Source organism: Hemitrygon akajei, chromosome 23 (assembly GCF_048418815.1).
Source record: "Hemitrygon akajei chromosome 23, sHemAka1.3, whole genome shotgun sequence".
Lineage (NCBI taxonomy): Eukaryota > Metazoa > Chordata > Chondrichthyes > Myliobatiformes > Dasyatidae > Hemitrygon > Hemitrygon akajei.
This window is the reverse complement of record NC_133146.1, coordinates 66,605,087-66,625,253: the sequence shown is the minus strand read 5'-3', so window position 1 is coordinate 66,625,253 and position 20,167 is coordinate 66,605,087. Positions and strand designations below refer to the sequence as shown.

The window sequence follows — 20,167 nt, the reverse complement described above, 5'->3', positions numbered from 1 at the left end:
ATACTCAATCTAAAGCGCAGGTATAGTAATAATCAATAAGAAATAAGCTCTATCGTTGTCTAGGGGTAATGTATATATTGTCCGCTGTATATCTAAAAGTCTCTTGCGGTCACTGCAGTTCCACCAGCTGCTGTCTTGTGGGGTGTCACGGTGGTGCACTTTGTTGGAGAGAGAGAGATAGAGATTGAATGGAACAGTCACCCAGCAGGTTTTTCCAACCTTTATGAGTTCGATCCGTCGGAGTCTCGTTGGGGAATGTCCGCTCACTTGTGGCCTCTCCTGTAGCTAAGCCGTTCTTCCGTGGTGAGGTCGCCAATCCCAGGCAAGGAAAAGACGCACACGAACCCCCCCACCGGCTATCGCTATTAAACGCTGTCACAGGATTTCTAGCGTGTCTTCTGGTGCGTCTGGGGGGCCGTCTTTACAACCCCTCTTTTATCTGAACTCACGGGGTTTCAGATGTCAATCAGGTTGGGATGATGCAATCTCTCTCCGTCTCTCCACCCACGTTGCCCTGAGGGTATACACGTAGTACAGTTCCCAATTCACAAAGGTGTCTCCACGAGACAATGACCACAGTCGCCAGCTTTTGCCTTGCCGTGAAACGAGGGACACCGCACGTATCTTTCTCTTCTCTTGGGTCATTGACCCCCCCTTCACTAGGGCTCTTGCGATTCTCACAAAGGAGGGGGCTGGGGTCATAACAATACCAAATTGGAGGGCCAGTGAATCGGGCTTGTAAGTCCAAACTTGGATCTGGTTACGCGGGTAGCCAGACGGGAAACCAGCAAAGATGGACGTGGGTGAATTTATAGAAAACCCGACTCTGGAGGCGTTAGAGGCGGCCACAAAGTCGGATTTAGTAAATATTGCGAAAGGACTAAACCTCACAGAGGTGAGGTTGTCGATGAAAAAGCGGGAGGTGCAGACGGCCATAACTCAGTATTATATTGTGAAGAATGTGTTTTCAGCTGAGGTATTGGAAAATATCCCTGAAAAGGTACCAGCTAGTGGGACGGCTCAGTTAGAGTTGGAGAAATTAAGGTTGAAACATGAAATTAAATTAAAGCAGCTGGATGCAGCTGAGAAGGAGAAAGAAAGGGCTGAGAAAGAAAAAGACAGGGCCGAAAAGGAAAAAGAGCAGCAAAGAGCCGAAAAGCAGCGGGAGCATGCGCTCCAGCTAAAGTAGTTGGAGGTGAAGAGAGAGCAGGACAGAGCTGAGAAACAAAGGGAGCATGAAGTGCAGTTAAAACAGCTGGAAGCAGCTGAAAAAGAGAGGGAGAGAGCTGAGAAGGAGAGGGAGGCAGAGAAACAGAGGCAACATGACTTGGATATGGAGAAGTTAAGGCAAGCGCGAAGAGCTCAAGGGTCAGACCGAGAGGAGCGGTTTAATGTTAGTCGGGAGTTGAGGGTAGTACCTCTGTTCGAGGAGACGTATGTTGATAGTTATTTCTTGCTTTTTGAAAAAGTGGCAGTGAATCAGAAGTGGCCCAAAGAGCAGTGGGTGGCGTTGTTACAAAGTGTGTTAAAAGGGAAGGCACAACGGGCATATGCGACGTTGTCCATGGAGGAGGAAGAGGCGGAGAATTATGAAAAAGTAAAGGAGGCCATTCTTCGGGCCTACGAATTGGTACCTGAAGCGTATAGACAAAAGTTCAGAAATTTAAAGAAAGGGTGGAATCAGACGTATACCGAGTTTGCCTATGAGAAGGGTGTGCTCTTGGATCGCTGGTGTGCAGCAGAAATAGTGGAAGAGGATTTTTGGCGTCTCAGGGAGTTAATTCTGATTGAGGAATTTAAAGGTTGTGTTTCGGAGGATATCCGGATGTATTTGAATGAGAAGCTGAATAAGTCCATCTCCGAATTTGCTAGGTTCGCAGATGAATATGCCCTAACCCACAAGACAAAGTTTTCCTCGAATAAAAGTTACCAGAGAGACCGTGGGAACGGTAGAGAAAGCCCGCCGGCTGAGGCAGAGGTCCCGCCGGGAGCTAGTGGTAAGATTGAGGAGGAGAGGCAAGACGGCAGGAGATTTCCTGGCTTGACCTGTTTTAATTGTGGAAAGGGGGGACATATTGCATCTAGGTGCCTTGCTCCGAGGAAGGAGACAGGAAAATGGAAAGCAGCAGTCCCTATAGGATGTGCCGTGGTGATCAGTAAATAGACAAGAGAGCCCCAGGTAGACAGAGTACGAGAAGGGTCTGAGACATGTATGTCAAACGGAACCGTGTCTGTGAGAGAGGGAGACACATCAGTTCCAGTGCGGATCTGGAGAGACACGGGAGCTGAACTGTCACTGATTAGCAGTAAGGTACTGGATTTTGGTCGCAAGATGGGAATGGTAGCTTTGAAAGGAATAGGAAAAGGGACAGAAACGGTGCCCTTGCATAGAATTATTATAAATTGTGAGCTGGTATCTGGACCAGTTGAAATAGGGGTGCGATCAGAATTCCCGAGAACTGACGCGGACGTCCTTCTTGGTAACGATTTAGCCGGTGGTAAGGTTTGGTCAGCAATGAAGCTGACGAGCCAGCCTGTGAGTGTTGAGGTCCCGCCCCTAGATTCCAAGATCTATCCCGCATGTGCGATCACTCGCAGCATGTCGAGAAAGGCAGCTGAGAACGAGAGCAATTTAAATCCGGCCAGTATCGATTTGGCCGAGACGTTTTTACCGACCCTGTACCACGAGGGTTTAGAGGGTGGTAAAACGGAGAGTAGTAAAGTGAAAGAGAGTAAGGGAGAGGAGGTAGACCTGCCCTTAGCGAGGAGAAAAGTTATAGAGGCACGAAATAAAGATGAGAAACAGATAAAGCTGTTAAAAGGTCCAGAGTTGGACATGGATGATCTGTCTGGTTTGGCAGAACTGTTTGAAGAAGTTGAAAATTCTAAAGGTGTTCCCGATAATGAAATGAGGGCAGACCTAGATGAAAAGGATGCCATTACCTTGAAGAAGTCTGCTGGGTTGGCAGATGAGGTTGTTTCAGCCCGCGGGGTTGAGTTTACTCCGGAAGGGAGTTGCCCAGAGAGTAGTTGGGAGGATCAGGGGAATTTAGAATTTGAAAAGGGTACGGGTATTGAAAGCCTGGAAGAGGCAAATGTCCCGTTTAAGTGTGTCCAAGATGTGGATGCACGTGGTACTGAACCTAGTAATGGAGCTCAGAAAAAGTCTGAGGTATTTGATTCAGTTGAAAAGGAATGCAGTCCTTGTGGGTCAGATGGACTTGGTTCAGTGAAGAAAGGGTTAACCTTGGTAATAGTGGGAAGTGAGAATTCCCAGTTGTTTGTGCTCGAAGGTGTGTTAAAAGTTAGTGAGGAGATAAAAGGTGGTGAGGTGAATATTATTATTGAAGGAAAAGGGAAAAGTGTAGTTCCTAAATTGAATGAAGAAAATTTAAAGTCTGGATTGGTGTCAGAAGCAGTAACCAGGCTACAGAGACAATGGCTTGGTCACTCGGTGCCTGCGAATCAATTACAGGTTGAGTTGGAATGTAAAGGTGCCCACCCGCTATTGTTATTCAAGAGTGTGGTGTGAAAAAGCAGAATTCGAAATGCTGTTTGAACAAAAGGGGGATCGCTTTCAGATCTTAAATTGAGAACTAATAGCCTGAAGGGTCCTGAAGAGAAAACTAGCAACTTGCTTAAACTTAAAGAATTGGGTGGAAATTCGGAAAATGGTCTAAGTTTGGAACACATTGTTGATAAAATAACTCCTATGAAAGGAGCGGGCGAAAGCCTATTTCGCCATGGTGCACAAGCTCACCACATGGGAGTTAACTAGAAAAGGGGCGAGGGTTGATGGGATGCCATTTTTAAATAGCAGAATCCGGTTTTAAGGGATTTCGACAAAGCATGTGAATAATAAAGACAACCCCCATGGAAGATTGACTGTTAAGTTTGAAAGTAACATAAAGATTAGAATTTGCATGAACTTTTGTAGTATACACGTAAGCTAAGATCACAACTCTTTAGTTTTTGTTTGCTGAAGAAAAGAAATAAAAATAGGTGGTTATTAAATTGGAGTCTGATGCTACAAGACTTTAGTAAGGTACAAGATGTTAAGATATTAAAGGAAGTGACAATGTAATCGTTAACTGTTTAGATGCTGAATTGAATGTATAACTGTATTACTCTGTAGTGAAAAAAAACTTTTGTATTGTGTTAGATTCTAAAATCCTGTAAGACTCTGTATTACTTCGTTTTTACCGATGGTAAAAACGCTTTGAAGAAAGGGGGTGTTACGAATGTGCCACAACTCTGAGGGGCCGAAGGGTACAAAGTAGCCCCCCTCCTTTTTGAGAATCGCAAGATTGCTATTAATTCAGGTTTGGGACCCAGGAAATGAGAGACAGACACACAGAATCCACAAGGGTTTGGAATGTGTCCTGGCCCCCAGAAAGGCGGAACCATTGATAACGACTATTGTCTCTTGGAGACGGAATTGTGTATTGAGTACTGGACTATTCATTGAAGCCCTCAGGGAATGACCAGAGTGGGCTGGTTGAACGATTGCATCATCCCAACCTGATTGACATCTGAGACCCCGTGAGTAAGGATAAAAGAAGGTCTGGGGAACAACCCCTTTAGACGCACCAAGAGAAACGGTAGAAATCCCGTGACAGCGTTTAATAGCAACAGCCGGTGGAGGGCCCACGTGCGTCCTTTCCCGTTGCCGGGATTGGGGCCTTACCACGGAAGAACGGCTTAGCTAAAGAAGAGGACACCAATGGAATTTCGAAGGATCGACATCATAAAAAGGAAAAGCTGACAAGTTTCAAAAATCTCTCTCTTGACTCCAACCAAAGGCTGCAGCCTGCATGAACTGAATGACTTTTATATTTCCATCGGACAATACATTATCCCCTAGACAACGATAGAGCTATTTCTTATTGATTATTATTATACCCGCACTTTTAGATTTAGTATTGATGACGTGTAGTATCTGTATGTTTGCATTGATATTATTTTTGTTATTTTTACCAATAAATACTGTTAAAAATAGTACCATCAGACTTCAACGGACCTCTCTATCTTTGCTGGTAAGTGACCCAGTTACGGGGTACGTAACAACAAGAAAAAATAGTCTGTACATGCTCAAACAACGAGTGCTGGAGAGAGAACTTCCAGGTTTTCCCGATCCGTGGTTGGTTGAATCCGCGCATGAGGAATCCGCGGATAAGGAGGGCCGACTGTAAACAGTATAACACAAATGATGCATTAAGTGATGAGATCTAGGTGGTGACATGGAATTCAGTAGTCTTAGGCTGGTGAAAGAAGCTGTTTTCCATCCTAACAGTCCTTGTCCTTGAGAAATATATTGGAGTTCTTTGAAAAAGTAACAAGCAGAAGAGACAATGGAGAGTCAGTTGATGTTGTGTACTTGGATGTTCAGAAGGGTTGGACAAGGTGCTACACATGAGGCTGCTTAACAAGCTACGAGCCCATGGTATTACAGGAAAGATTCTAGTATGGATAAAGGAATGGCTGATCGTTAGGAGGCAAATGGTGGAAATAAAGGTAGCATTTTCTGACTGGCTGCCAGTGACTAATGGTGTTCCACAGGGGTTTGTGAATTCTTTTTACATTATATGATAAACCTACAAGAGGAGAGACTGTACTTGACTTGGTATTGGTGGTGGTGTCTGAAAAGAGGATGCTGTCCAAGTTGCATGCCATTTGGACAATGACTCCCATCCACTCCATAATGTACTGGTCAGGCACAAGAGTACATTCAGCCAAAGACTCATTCCACCAAGATGTAACACTGAGCGTCATAGGAAGTCATTCCTGCCTGTGGCCATCAAACTTTACAACTCCTCCCTCGGAGTGTCAGGTACCCTGAGCCAATAGGCTGGTCCTGGACTTATTTCCACTTGGCATGATTAACTTAATATTATTTAATTATTTATGGTTTTATATTGTTATATTTCTACACTATTCTTGGTTGGTGCAGCTGTAACGAAACCCAATTTCCCTTGGGATCAATAAAGTATGTCTGTCTGTCTGTCCATTGGGAAATGAACCTGGGCAGGTGTCAGATCTCTCAGAGTCTTGGATGGCTCAGGGACAGGAATGGTTACTTCAAGGGCTGAGTTTTAGATGTTTGAGAAAGGACAGGGAGGGAGGTGAAAGAGGTGGGGGCGTGGCACTGTTGATCAGAGATAGTGTCATGGCTGCAGAAAAGGTGGACGTCATGGAGGGATTGTCTATGGAGTCTCTGTGGGTGGAGATTAGGAACAGGAAGGGGTCAATAACTTTACTGGGTGTTTTTTATAGGCTGCCCAATAGTAACAGGGATATTGAGGAGCAGATAGGGAAACAGATCCTGGAAGGATGTAATAATAACAGTTGTCGTGATGGGAGATTTTAATTTCCCAAATATAGATTGGCATCTCCTTAGAGCAAGAGGTTCAGATGGGGTGGAGTTAGTTAGGTGTGTTCAGGAAGGTTTCTTGACACAATATGTATAAACCCCATTTCCAGAAAAGTTGGGATATTTTCCAAAATGCAATAAAACCAAAAATCTGTGATATGTTAATTCACATGAACCTTTATTTAACTGACAAAAGTACAAAGAAAAGATTTTCAATAGTTTTACTGACCAACTTAATTGTATTTTGTAAATATACACAAATTTAGTATTTGATGGCTGCAACACACTCAACAAAAGTTGGGACAGAGTTAAAATAAGATTGAAAAGTACACAGAATATTCAAGTAACACTGGTTTGGAAGACTCCACATTAAGCAGGCTAATTGGTAGCAGGTGAGGTATCATGACTGGGTATAAAAGTAGCGTCCATCAAAGGCTCAGTCTTTGCAAGCAAGGATGAGTCGTGGCTCACCCCTTTGTGCCAAAATTCGTGAGAGAATTGTTAGTCAGTTCAAAAGGAACATTTCCCAACACAAGATTGCAGATAATTTAGGTCTTTCAACATCTACAGTACATAATATTGTGAAAAGATTCAGAGAATTCAGAGACATCTCAGTGCATAAAGGGCAAGGTCAGAAACCACTGTTGAATGCGCGTGATCTTCGAGCCCTCAGGCGGCACTGCCTAAGAAACCATCATGCTACTGTGACAATTATAGCCACCTGGGCTCGGGAGTACTTCGGAAAACCATTGTCACTTAACACAGTCCATTGCTGCATCCAGAAATGCAACTTGAAACTGTATTACACAAGGAGGAAGCCATACATCAACTCTATGCAGAAACGCCGGCAAATTCTCTGGGCCCGAGCTCGTCTCAGATGGACCGAAAGACTGTGGAACCGTGTGCTGTGGTCAGATGAGTCCACATTTTAGCTGGTTTTCGGAAAAAACGGGCGTTGAGTTCTCTGTGCCAAAGATGAAAAGGACCATCCTGCTTGTTATCAGCGAAAGGTGCAAAAGCCAGCATCTGTGATGGTATAGGGGTGCATCAGTGCCCACGGCATGGGTGAGTTGCATGTATGTGAAGGTACCATTGACTCTGAGGTGTATATTAGGATTTTAGAGAGACATATGTTGCCATCAAGGCGATGTCTCTTCCCGGGATGTCCATGCTTATTTCAGCAGGACAATGCCAGACCACATTCTGCACGGGCTACAACATCGTGGCTTTGTAGACACAGAGTGCGTGTGTTTGACTGGCCAGCTGCCAGTCCAGATCTATCTCCTATTGAAAATGTATGGCGCATCACAAAGAGGAGAATCAGACAACGGAGACCACGGACTGTTGAGCAGCTGAAGTCTTATATCAAGCAAGCATGGACAAAATTTCCAATTGCAAATCTACTACAATTACTATCCTCAGTTCCAAAACGATTAAAAAGTGTTATTAAAAGGAAAGGTGATTTAACACAATGGTAAACATGCCTCTGTCCCAACTTTTGTTGAGTGTGTTGCAGCCACCAAATTCTAAATTTGTGTTTATTTACAAAATACAATTAAGTTGGTCAGTAAAACTACAGAAAATTTTTTCTTTGTACTTTTGTCAGTTAAATAAAGGTTCACGTGAATTAACATATCACAGATTTTTGTTTTTATTGCATTTTGGAAAATATCCCAACTTTTCTGGAAATGGGGTTTGTAGATAAGCCTACAAGAGGAGAGGCTGTACTCGATTTGGTATTGGGAAATGAACCTGGTCAGGTGTCAGATCTCTCAGTGGGAGAGCATTTTGGAGATAGTGATCATAATTCTATCTCCCTTACAACAGCATTGGAGAATGATAGGAATAGACAAGTTAGAAAAGCTTTTAATTGGAGTAAAGGGAATTATGAGGCTATCAGGCAGGAAATTGGAAGCTTAAATTGGGAACAGATGTTCTCAGGGAAAAGTATGGAAGAAATGTGGCAAATATTCAGGGGATATTTGTGTGGAGTTCAGCATAGGTACGTTCCAATGAGACAAGGAAGTTATAGGAAGGTACAGGAACCGTGGTGTACAAAGGCTGTAATACATCTAGTCAAGAAGAAAAGCTTACAAAAGGTTCAGAGAGCTAGGTAATGCTAGAGATCTAGAAGATTATAAGGCTAACAGGAAGGAGCTTAAGAAGGAAATTAGGAGAGCCAGAAGGGGCCATGAGAAGGCCTTGGCGGGCAGAATTAAGGAAACCCCCAAGGCATTCTACAAGTATGTGAAGAGCAAGAGGATAAGACGTGAAGGAACAGAACCTCAAGGGTGACAGTGGGTAAGTGTTTATGGAACCGGAGGAAATAGCAGAGGTACTTAATGGATACTTTACTTCAGTATTCACTATGGAAAAGGATCTTGGTGATTGTAGTGATGACTTGCTGTGGACTGAAAAGCTTGAGCATGTAGATATTAAGTAAAAGGATGTGCTGGAGCTTTTGGAAAGCATCAAGTTGGATAAGTCACCAGGACCACGTGAGATGTACCCCAGGCTACTGTGGGAGGTGAGGGAGGAGATTGCTGAGCCTCTGACAATGATCTTTGAATCATCAATGGGGACGGGAGAGGTTCCAGAGGATTGAAGGGTTGCAAATGTTGTTCTCTTATTCAAGAAAGGGAGTAGAGATAGCCCAGGCAATTATAGACCAAGGAGTCTTACTTCAGTGGTTGGTAAGTTGATGGAGAAGATCCTGAGAGGCAAGAGTTATGAACATTTAGAGAGGTATAATATGATTAGGAATAGTCAGCATGGCTTTGTCAAGGGCAGGTCGTGCCTTACGTGCCTGATAGAATTTTTTGAGGATGTGACTAAACACATTGATGAAGGAAGAGCAGTAGATGTAGTGTATATGGATTTTAGCAGGGCATTTGATAAGGTACCCCATGCAAAGTTTATTGAGAAAGAAAGGAGGCATGGGATCTAAGGGGACATTGCTTTGTGGATCCAGAACTGGCTTGCCCACAGAAGGCAAACAGGGGTTGTAGATGGGTCATATTCTGCATGGAGGTCGGTGACCAGTGGTGTACCTCAGGGATCTGTTCAGGGACCCTTACTCCGTAATTTTTATAAATGACCTAGATGAGGAAGTGGAGGGATGGGTTAGTAAATTTGCTGATGACTCAAAGGTTGGGGGTGTTGTGGATAGTGTGAAGGGTTGTCAGAGGTTACAGTGGGACATTGATAGGTTGTAAAACTGGGCTGAGAAGTGACAGATGGAGTTCAACCCAGATAAGTGTGAGGTAGTTCATTTTGTTATATCAATTACGATGGCAGAATATAGTATTAATGGTAAGACTCTTGGCAGTGTGGAGGATTAGAGGGATCTTGGGGTCCGTGTCCATAGGATGCTCAAAGCAGCTGCGCAGGTTGACTTTGTGGTTAAGAAAACATAAGGTGCATTGGCCTTCATTAATCGTGGAATTGAACTTAAGAGCCGAGAGGTAATGTTGCAGCTATACAGGACCCTGGTCAGACTCCACTTGGAGTACTGTGCTCAACTCTGGTTACCTCACTACAGGAAGGATGTGAAAACTATAGAAAGGGTGCATAGGAGATTGACAAGGATGTTGCCTGGATTGGGGAGCATGCCTTATGAGAATAGGTTGAGTAAACTTGGCCTTTTCTCCTCAGAGCGATGGAGGATGAGAGGTCAATAAGATGATGAGATGCATTGATCATGTGCATAGTCAGAGGCTTTTTCCCAGGGCTGAAATGGCTAGCACAAGAGGGCACACTTTTAAGGTGCTTGGAAGTAGGTACAGAGGAGATGTCAGGGGTAAGTATTTTTATGCAGAGAGTGGTGAGTGCATGGAATGGGCTGCTGGCGACGGTGGTGGAGGCGGATGTGATAGGGTCTTTTAAGAGACTCCTGGATGGATACATGGAGCTTAAAAAAATAGAGGGCTATGGGTAACCCTAGATAATTTCTAAAGTAAGGACATGTTTGGCACAACATTGTGGGCTGAAGGGCTTGTATTGTGCCATAGATTTTCTATGTTTCTAACCACGTCACCCTCTTTGCCTACATGCCTGTCCTTCTGACAACATCAAAAAGGGTGAATACAAGACTGAAGGTGTTATATTTGAATGCACGCAGTATATGGAATAAGGTATATGAACCTGCAGCACAGATTCAGATTAGCATGAATAATACTGTAGGCTTCACTGAATCAAGGCTGAACAAGATTATAGCTGGGAGCTTAATGTCCAAGGAAACACATTGCATTAAAAGGACAGGCAGGCTGAGAGTGCGGCATTGTTCTGCTGGTAAAAAAAAAATCAAATCATTAGAAAGAGGTGACATAGGGTCAGAAGTTGTTAGCCTTTCTTTCTTTTGCCTTCCTCTTTTCTTAAGAACTGGAGTGACATTTGCAAATGTCCAGTCCTTTAGAGCCATGCCAGAATCAAGTGATTCTTGAAAGATTATGACCAATGCTTCGGCTATCTCTTCAGCAACCTCTTTCAGAACTCTGGGATGTCCATCAGGTCCAGTTGACTTATTCACCTTCAGACCCTTCAGTTGGCCTAGCACTTTTTCCTTTGTAATAGCAATGTAATACCCTTGCTCCCTGACACTCATGGACCTCTGGCACACTACTAGAGTCTGCCACAGTGAAGACTGATGCAAAGTACCCATTAAGTTCACCTGCTATTTCTTTGTCCCCCATTAATAACTCAACAGCATCATTTTCCAGTGGTCCAATATCAATCTCACCTTCCTTTTACTGTTAATATAATTGAAAAACTTATAGTAGTCTGCTTTATATTGTCAGCTAGTTTGTCCTCATATTTCATCTTTTCCTTTCTTATAGCATTTTTAGTTGACTTTTGTTGGATGTTAAAAACTTCCCACTCACTTTTGCTACCTTATATGCCCTTTCCTTGGCTTTTATGCGGTCCTTAACTTCCCTTGTCAGCCATGGTTGCCTATCCCTGCCACTTGAGAACTTCTTCTGTGGGATATATCTATCATGCACCTTGTGAACCATTCCCAGAAACTTCAAATATCTCTGCTCTGCTGTCATCTCTGCCAGTATCCTCTTCCAATCTATCTAGGAAAACTCCTCTCTCATGCTTCTGTAGTTCCCTTTATTCCACTGCAATACTAATATATGTGACTTATGCTTCTCCCTGTCAAATTACAGTATGAATTCATATTATGATCACTGCCTCCTAAGGGTTCCTTTACATTAAGTTCCCTAATAAGATCTGGGTTATTACACAACACCCAATCTAAGATAGCCTTTCCTGAAGCAGGCTCAAGCACAAGCTGCCCTGAAAAGCCATGTTTAGGCATTTATGTAGGCATTCAACAAATTCCCTCTCTTGCAATCTGACACCAACCTGATTTTCTCAATCCTCTTGCATATTGAAGTCCCCTATTACAATTACCGTAGATTCCGGACTACAGAGCGCACCTGATTAAAAGCCGCTGGCTCTAATTTTAGAAATAAAATCAATTTTTTAATTGTAAAGGCCGCACCGGATTTTAGGCCGCACCGGATTTTCGGCCGCAGGTGTCCCACGTTGTAATATGAGATATTTACACAGAAAGATATTACACGTGAGGATTTTTTAACTTTTAATTAAATCCATATGGTAACAAAAACAAATACATATTGCAAATGCTTTTTTTCGAACCGTGCCCGTAACGCGGCTACTTTTAAATACGTTGCGTATACTTCTTTACTGAACAACATTCCAATATCTCCTAACGACTGGTAAAAAATATATATACTACAGCCTACCAGGAAAAGTTATTGATCACCTTTAACTTAAAAGCAGCGTTCGCTCAGATCCAAAGCCGCTCGCGTAATGCGCTCCCTCCCTCCGTCCCGTTTCATCGCAAACTGGCATTTTCCCACAAGACACCGCGAAACCGGGTGTGACGTCATAGCATCCCGCGATGTAGTACAGAAAACAAATATAGTTAAAACTCTTCTAACTTTAACTAGAAAATGAATTACTAAGCGAAAATATTATAAACTAAGTAACTGCCATAAGGCAGCACAATGCTTCGAGTGTTTTCCATGTTGATGAGGGTGAGTACAAATGACTGATTTACAATAATTTAATTGTGAAAGTGCGCTTGATTTATCGTACAATTTCATTGGACCTCTGTGAACTACTCATCAATTTTATTGGTCTACTGTTATGAGGCAAAATGTTTACGAGGCGGCATGAAAAAAATCATGTATTAGCCGCTTCGGATTAAAGGCCGCAAAGTTCAAAGCTGTTCAAAATGTGGGAAAAAAGTAGCGGCTTAAAATCCGGAATCTACGGTATGTCACTACCAGCTTATCCCTCTGAAATCACAATCCCACATCTTGGCTACTATTTGGAGGACTATATACGATTCCTATCATGGTGTTTTTACTCCACCCACAAAGATTCAACATTCTCTGACCCTATGTTCCTTTTTAAAGATGTAATTCCATCTCTTACCAATACAGCCACACCACCGTCTATGTCTTCCTGCCTGTCCCTTTGATATAAAGTATATCCTTTAACGTTAAACTCCCAACTATGACCTTCTTTCAGCCACAACTTAGTGCTTTCCACAACATTATACTGAGGAATCTCTCATTGTGCCATGAGTCAGTCCACCTTATTTCAAATGCTACGTGCATATAAATATAGCACCTTGAGCCCTGCATTCTTTGCCATAGCTGAAAAGATTGTGGAGGCATTAGTAACGATCTTTCAAGAGTCAACTGAGGATCTGGAAAATCCTGAGGACTGGAAAATTGCAAATCTTGCTCCATATTCAAGAAGAGAGGGAGGTAGAAGAAAGTAAAGTATAGGCTTGTTCACCTGGCTTCAGTCATTCAGAAGATGTTGGAGTCTTTTATTATGGATGAGATTTCGGGGTACTTGGAGACATGTGACAAAACAGGCCAAAGTCAGCATGGTTTCCTTAAGGAGAAAAGTTTGCCTGACAAATCTGTTGGAATTGTTTGAGGAAATAATAGGTAGAATAGACAATGGATGTTGTTTATTTGAATTTTCAGAAAAGTTTTGACAAAGTGCCTGTATTTGCTGGAGTTTAGATGAATTAGAGGGTGGATCTGATTGAAATCCACTGAATATTGAAAAGCCTAGATAGAGTGGATGTGGAGAGGATGTCTCCTATAATGGGACCAGAGAACACAGCCTTAGAATAGAGGGACATCCATTTAGAACAGAGATGAGGAAGAATTTCTGTAGCCAGAGGAAGGTAATCTGTGGAATTCATTGCTACAGATGGCTGAGCAGGCCAAGTCATTGGATATATTATAGGCAGAGGTTGATGAGTTCTCAATTAGTCATGGTGTCACGGTTATGGAAAGAAAGCGAGAGAATGTGGTTCCGAGTTATAATTATGGACTGGCAGAGCAGACTCAATTGGCCAAGTAGCCTAATTGTGCTCCTGTGTCTTATGGTCTTATATTTTACAATAACAGTGTTTTTTTAAAATATATCTGGCACTTTCAATAGGATAAAACATGACAAGCAACTTCACAGGAGCATATTGAACACAATTTGTCACCAAAGCAGAAGATAAAATGGAGACATAAAAGACTCTAGATTCTGGAATCTGGGGCAAAAGGCAAGATCATCCATGGAAGGAAATTGACAAGGTAATGTTTGTGCCAGACCCTTAACCTTGACTGGTCACTTAATCAAAACTAAAGATAAAATATTACAGCAGGTTTAAAGTCTGAATTAAGGAAAGAATACTTAGATACTAGATTGTAAAAGAGGAGAAAGAAGTTGAAAGATTTGGGGAGGTAATTCTAGAATGTATAGGATTAGCCACCATGTAATTTTGGAAAGGAACAACTTGACAGAATCGGAGTAGATCTTTTAGGTTAGGAATAGGTCACAGAGAAAGGGAGTATGAAGACAATGATGAACACCATAAATTTGATGCGTAGGTGTTACAGGAGCTTACAGTAGATGAAAAACAGGAATCTGCTGAAACAAAACCATCAATGAAGACAGAAATGCCAATAATACCTTTAGCATGTGGTGCGATGATGATTTCACTTTCCACCAGATTCACAAACACATCATAGATGTCTGGCCGGTCAATCACCTTTAAGTCTGTGAAACCAGCCACATAACCTGAATGTGAAGTAAAAACATCTGTCAGAATTATCTGCAAGATGTTGGGATGTTTATTGTCATTACAGAGGAAACTAATCAATCCTTATTGCTGGATGAATGGTCAGTTAGACATCTTAAAATATCCCAAATTTGCAAAATAAACTTTTCCTTTTAAAGTACTGCATTAACTGCATTTCAAAATTGAATTACCGTAGATTCCGGATTTTAAGCCGCTACTTTTTTCCCACATTTTGAACAGCTTTGAACTTTGCGGCCAATAATCCGAAGCGGCTAATGCATGGTTTTTTTCATGCCGCCTCGTAAACATTTTGCCTCGTAACAGTAGACCAATAAAATTGATGAGTAGTTCACAGAGGTCCAATGAAATTGTACGATAAATCAAGCGCACTTTCACAATTAAATTATTGTAAATCAGTCATTTGTACTCACCCTCATCAACATGGAAAACACTCGAAGCATTGTGCTGCCTAGTTAGTTTAAACTATATTTGTTTTCTGTACTACATCGCGGGATGCTATGACGTCACTCCCGGTTTCGCGGTGTCTTGTGGGAAAATGCCGGTTTGCGATTAAACGGGACGGAGGGGGGGAGCGCATTACGCGAGCGGCTTTGGATCCGAGCGAACTCTGCTTTTAAATGCCGTTTGCGATGAAACGGGACGGAGGGGGGGGAGCGCATTACGCGAGCGGCTTTGGATCCGAGCGAACTCTGCTTTTAAATGCTGTTTGCGATGAAACGGGACGGAGGGGGGGGAGCGCATTACGCGAGCGGCTTTGGATCTGAGCGAACTCTGCTTTTAAATGCCGTTTGCGATGAAACGGGACGGAGGGAGGGAGCGCATTACGCGAGCGGCTTTGGATCCGAGCGAACGCTGCTTTTAAATGCCGTTTGCGATGAAACGGGACGGAGGGGGGGAGCGCATTACGCGAGCGGCTTTGGATCCGAGCGAACTCTGCTTTTAAGTTAAAGGCAATCAATAACTTTTCCTGGTAGGCTGCAATATATATATTTTTTTACCAGTCGTTAGGAGATATTGGAATGTTGTTCAGTAAAGAAGTATACGCAACGTATATTTAAAAGTAGCCGCGTACGGGCACGGTTCGAAAAAAAGCATTTGCAATATGTATTTGTTTTTGTTACCATATGGATTTAATTAAAAGTTAAAAAAATCCTCACGTGTAATATCTTTCTGTGTAAATATCTCATATTACAACGTGGGACACCTGCGGCCGAAAATCTGGTGCGGCCTAAAATCCGGTGCGGCCTTTACAATTAAAAAAATGATTTTATTTCTAAAATTAGAGCCAGCGGCTTAAAATCAGGTGCGCTCTGTAGTCCGGAATCTACGGTAACTATAGTAAAACATTTCAAGCACAGTTTCAACAAAAATGAACTCTTACCGGTGCAAGCTTTCAATGCCTCTAGCTCATCATGATTTAAGTGCATGTAAGGATGGAGTATGGACCAATCCTGCCTGTGCCAAATGAATGTGGGCAAAGTCCTAGAGCACAAAATATAGAAAAGTAAAATGAATATCTGTATACCTCTTACATCTAGCAAAGTTATGCAGCATTTCTGTCTATGCTCTTAAATTAGTCACCTGTCATGTTTAAAAGGAGAAATAAAACTATTTCCTTCCTTTTTGTTTTCCTGGTCCCTCTACACAGCAGGAGTTAAGGATCCATAAATGTTACTTTACAACATTTTCCCAGTGTATTAGTTTCTACTGACATACATTTCTCCACTTGGAATGCCTCAGCAGTGTCTATTGTCATTGAGGGAAGAGAGCAGGGTTTAATTGTCCTGAGATAAGCAAAAACAAAATAATTTCATATGCCAAAAGAGGAAAATTTGATGGTATGAAAAATAAAATATAGCCAGTCAAAAGCACAGCCTGCTTTACATTTGTGCTCTACACGTTGCTTTCACCTGGTAAATTCCTGCAAAGCTTCGATGTGAGGGTGATAGACCACAACCCTCTTCTTCAGCATGAGTCCCGTGTAGAGAATGATAGTTTCCATTCCAAACTGACTCACTATATCTGGAAAGAAAATGCATTCCATTGAAACAAAAAAAACCTTCTGTCTTACACTGTTAATAAATGAATCTTCTTCATGTATTAATCAGAAATTTATCATTATCAGAAAGGCCAAATCTCCTGGGAACTATAAAAATCAGCCTTGCTGATCTCAGGTTTGAGTCCCTACTGGTATCATTGGAGTCTTGATAATCTTGGACGAGTTTGACAAGAGTTACGTAGGAATGTTTGAGTAAATAGCAAGGGTGATCCTTATCCCTGATTCTGTCAGTTTTCTTGGGCTAGAATTTACATACATGGATGCCGAATGTGAATTTATTCCTATCTAAATTGCAATTTAAACTTCAAACCGCTGTACCTGAGTTGCGGACAAAGCAGATAAAATGGTGGATCATAACACAGTGTTTAAATAAGATCATAAGGCAAAATTAGGCCATTCAGTCCACTGAATCCTTTTCAACATCCCACCTGGTTGATTATCCATCTCAGCCCTATTCTCCTGTCTTAAGACCATAAGACATAGGAGTAGAATTAGGCAAATCAGCCCATCGAGTCTGCTCTGCCATTCCATCATGGCTGATCCCAAATCCCATTCAACCCCATACATCTGCCTATTCGCCACATCTTTTGATGCCCTGACCAATCAGGAAACAATCAACTTCCACCTTAAATATACCCACGGACTTGGCCTCCACAGCTGTCTGTGGCAGAGCATTCCGCTGATTCACTACTCTATGGCTACAAAAAATTACTCCTTACCTCTATTCTAAAAGGCCACCCCTCAATTTTGAGGCTGTGCCCTTTAGTTCTACATACCCCCACCATAGGAAACAGCCTCTCCACATCCATCTTATCTAGACCTTACAACATTCAGTAGGTTTCAATGAGATCCTCCCTGCATTCTTCTAAATTCCAGTGAGTACAGGCCCAAAGCTGCCAAGTGCTCCTCATGTGTTAACCCCTTCATTTCTGGAATCACCTCGTGAACCTCCTCTGGACTCTCTCCAATGACAACACATCTTTTCTGAGATATGGGGCCCAAAACTGTTGCCAATACTCCAAGTGCAGCCTGACTAATGTCTTACAAAGACTCAGCATTATCTCTTTGCTTTTATATTCTATTCCCCTTGAAATAAATGCCAACATTGCATTTGCCTTCTTTAACACAGACTCAACCTGTAAATTAACCTACTGGGAGTCTTGCACGAGGACTTCTAAGTACCTCTGCACCTCTGACGTTTGAACCTTCACCCCATTTAGTTAATAGTTCACACCATTGTTCTTTACCAAAATGTATTATCATAGTTACGAAGGTGAAGCAACTCTGAGGGGCCGAAGGGTACAAAGTTGCCCCTTCCTTTTTGAGAATCACAAGATCGCTATTATTTCGGGTCTGAGACCCAGGAAATGAGAGGGATACACATCATGAGAGAGAGAGAGACGCAGAATACACAAGGTTTGGAATGTCTCCTGACATAAGCAGAACGGAATCACTGACTACTGCTATTGTCTCTTGGAGAAGGAATTGTGTATTGAGTACTGTACTGTTCATTGAAACCCCTCAGGGGACAACCAGAGTGGTCTGGTTGAAGGATTGCATCATCCCAACCTGATTGACATCTGAGACCCCGTGAGTAAGGATAAAAGAGGGGTCTGGGGAACACCCCTTTAGACGCACCAGGAGAAACGATAGAAATCCCGTGACAGCATTTTATAGCGACAGCCGGTGGGAGCTCGTGTGCGTCCTCCCTTGCCTGGGTGGCAGGCTCACCACAGAAGAACGGTTTAGCTAAAGGAGAGGTCACAATTGAACGGCCACGACAACGAGACACCTGACGGATCGAAATCATAAAGGAAGGTTGGCAAAACCCGTAACGGTAAATGTTCCCATTCTCTTTCTCTCTCTCTCTCCAACAATTGCAACACAGTGACAAACCCAAAAGACGGCAGCTTGTATGAACTGCAGCGGACTTTATATTTCCATCAGACAACGATAGAGCTTATTTCTTATTGATTATTATTATACCCGCACTTTTAGGTTTAGTATTGGCGACGTATATTATCTGTATATTTGCATTGATATTATTTTGGTGTATTTTTACTAATAAATACTGTTAAAAACTAGTATCATCAGACTTCAACGGACGTCTCTATCTTTGCTGGTAAGTCACCCAGTTACGGGGTTCGTTACAATACATTTCCCAGCACAGAATTCCATCTGCCATTTTATTTTGCCCACTCTTTCAATTTGTCCAAGTCCGGCCACAACTGCATTGCTTCCCCAACACTACCTAACCTTCCCCACCCCCCCCCCCACCTATCTTTGTATCAACTGCAAACTTTGCCTCAAAGCCAACAGTTCCATTATCTAAATCGCTGACAAACAGTGTGAAAAGTAGCAGTCCAAATACTGACCCCTGAAGAACACCACTAGTCACTGGCAGCCAACCAGAAAAGGCCCCTTTTATTCCCACTCGCTGCCTCCCGGCTGTCAGCCATTCCTCTGTACGTGCCAGTATCATTCCTGTGACACCACAGAATTTAATCTTCCTAAGCAGCTTCATGTGTGGCACCTTATCAAATGCCTTCTGAAAATCCAAGTAAATGACATCCACTGCCTCTCCTTTGTTCACCCTGCTTGTTACTTCCTTGAAGAACTTTTACAAAGATTTCCCTTGACAAAATCTATGCTGACTTTGACTTGTTTTATCATTAGTCTCCAAGTACTTCAAAACCTCATCATTAATAAAAGACACCAACACTTTCCCAAACACTGAGGCTAGGTTAACTGGCCTATAATTTCCTTCTTTTGGCTTCCTCCTTTCTTAAAGAGTGGAGTGACATTTGCAATCTTCCAGTCCTCTTGGACCATGTCAGAATCAAGTGATTCTTGAAAGATCATGACCAATGCATCCATTATCTCTTCAGCAAACTCTCTCAGGTCTCTGGGATTTAGTCCATCTGATCCAGGTGACTTATCCACCTTAAGACCTTTGAGTTTGCCCAACACTTTTTCCTTTGTAATAGCAATGGCACTCCCTGACACTCATGGACCTCTGGCACACTGCTGGTGACTTCCACAGTGAAGACAGATGCAAAGTACCCATTAGGTTCATCTGCCATTTCTTTGACTCTCATTACTACCTCACCAACATCATTTTCCAGTGGTTCACTATCAAATCTAACCTCCTTTTTACTTCTTGTTTAACTGAAAAAAAAACTTTTGGTATCCTGCTTTATATTATTGGCAAGACTGCCCTCATATTTCATCTTTTCCCTTATACATTTTAAAAGCATCCCAATCATCCAACTTCCTACTCACTTTTGCTACCTTATATGCCCTCTCCTTGGCAGCATGGTTTATACAGCTTGGCTTCCGTCAAGGTCCTTAATTTCTTTTGTCAGCCACAGTTGCCTACCCTTGCCATTTGAGAATTTCTTCTGCTGTAGGACATATCTATCCTGCACATTGTGAACTATTCACAGAAACTTCAGCCAATTCTGGTCTGCTGTCATCTCTGCCAGTATCCTCCTCCAATCTATCTAGGCACACTCCTTTCTCATGCCTCTGTTAGCTGCTCCAAAAAGCCATCTCATGGGCATTCAACAAATTCTCTCTCTTGCAA

General features: G+C 42.5%; 1 protein-coding gene across 6 annotated transcripts in view; it reads right to left on the bottom strand.

Annotated features, from left to right (window-relative positions):
• dennd10 (DENN domain containing 10) overlaps positions 1-20,167 on the bottom strand; it is an 83,712-nt gene that overhangs the window by 15,394 nt on the left and 48,151 nt on the right. For 5 of the 6 annotated variants that reach the window (XM_073027869.1, XM_073027870.1, XM_073027874.1 and 2 more), the window contains 3 exons: positions 16,433-16,544; positions 15,904-16,004; positions 14,393-14,500 (listed from right to left, as the gene is read on the bottom strand). In XM_073027869.1, the coding sequence (XP_072883970.1) occupies positions 14,393-14,500; positions 15,904-16,004; positions 16,433-16,544 (321 nt within the window). The remainder of the gene's footprint in view (positions 1-14,392; positions 14,501-15,903; positions 16,005-16,432; positions 16,545-20,167) is intronic. The other variant, XM_073027872.1, reaches the window with a different exon arrangement.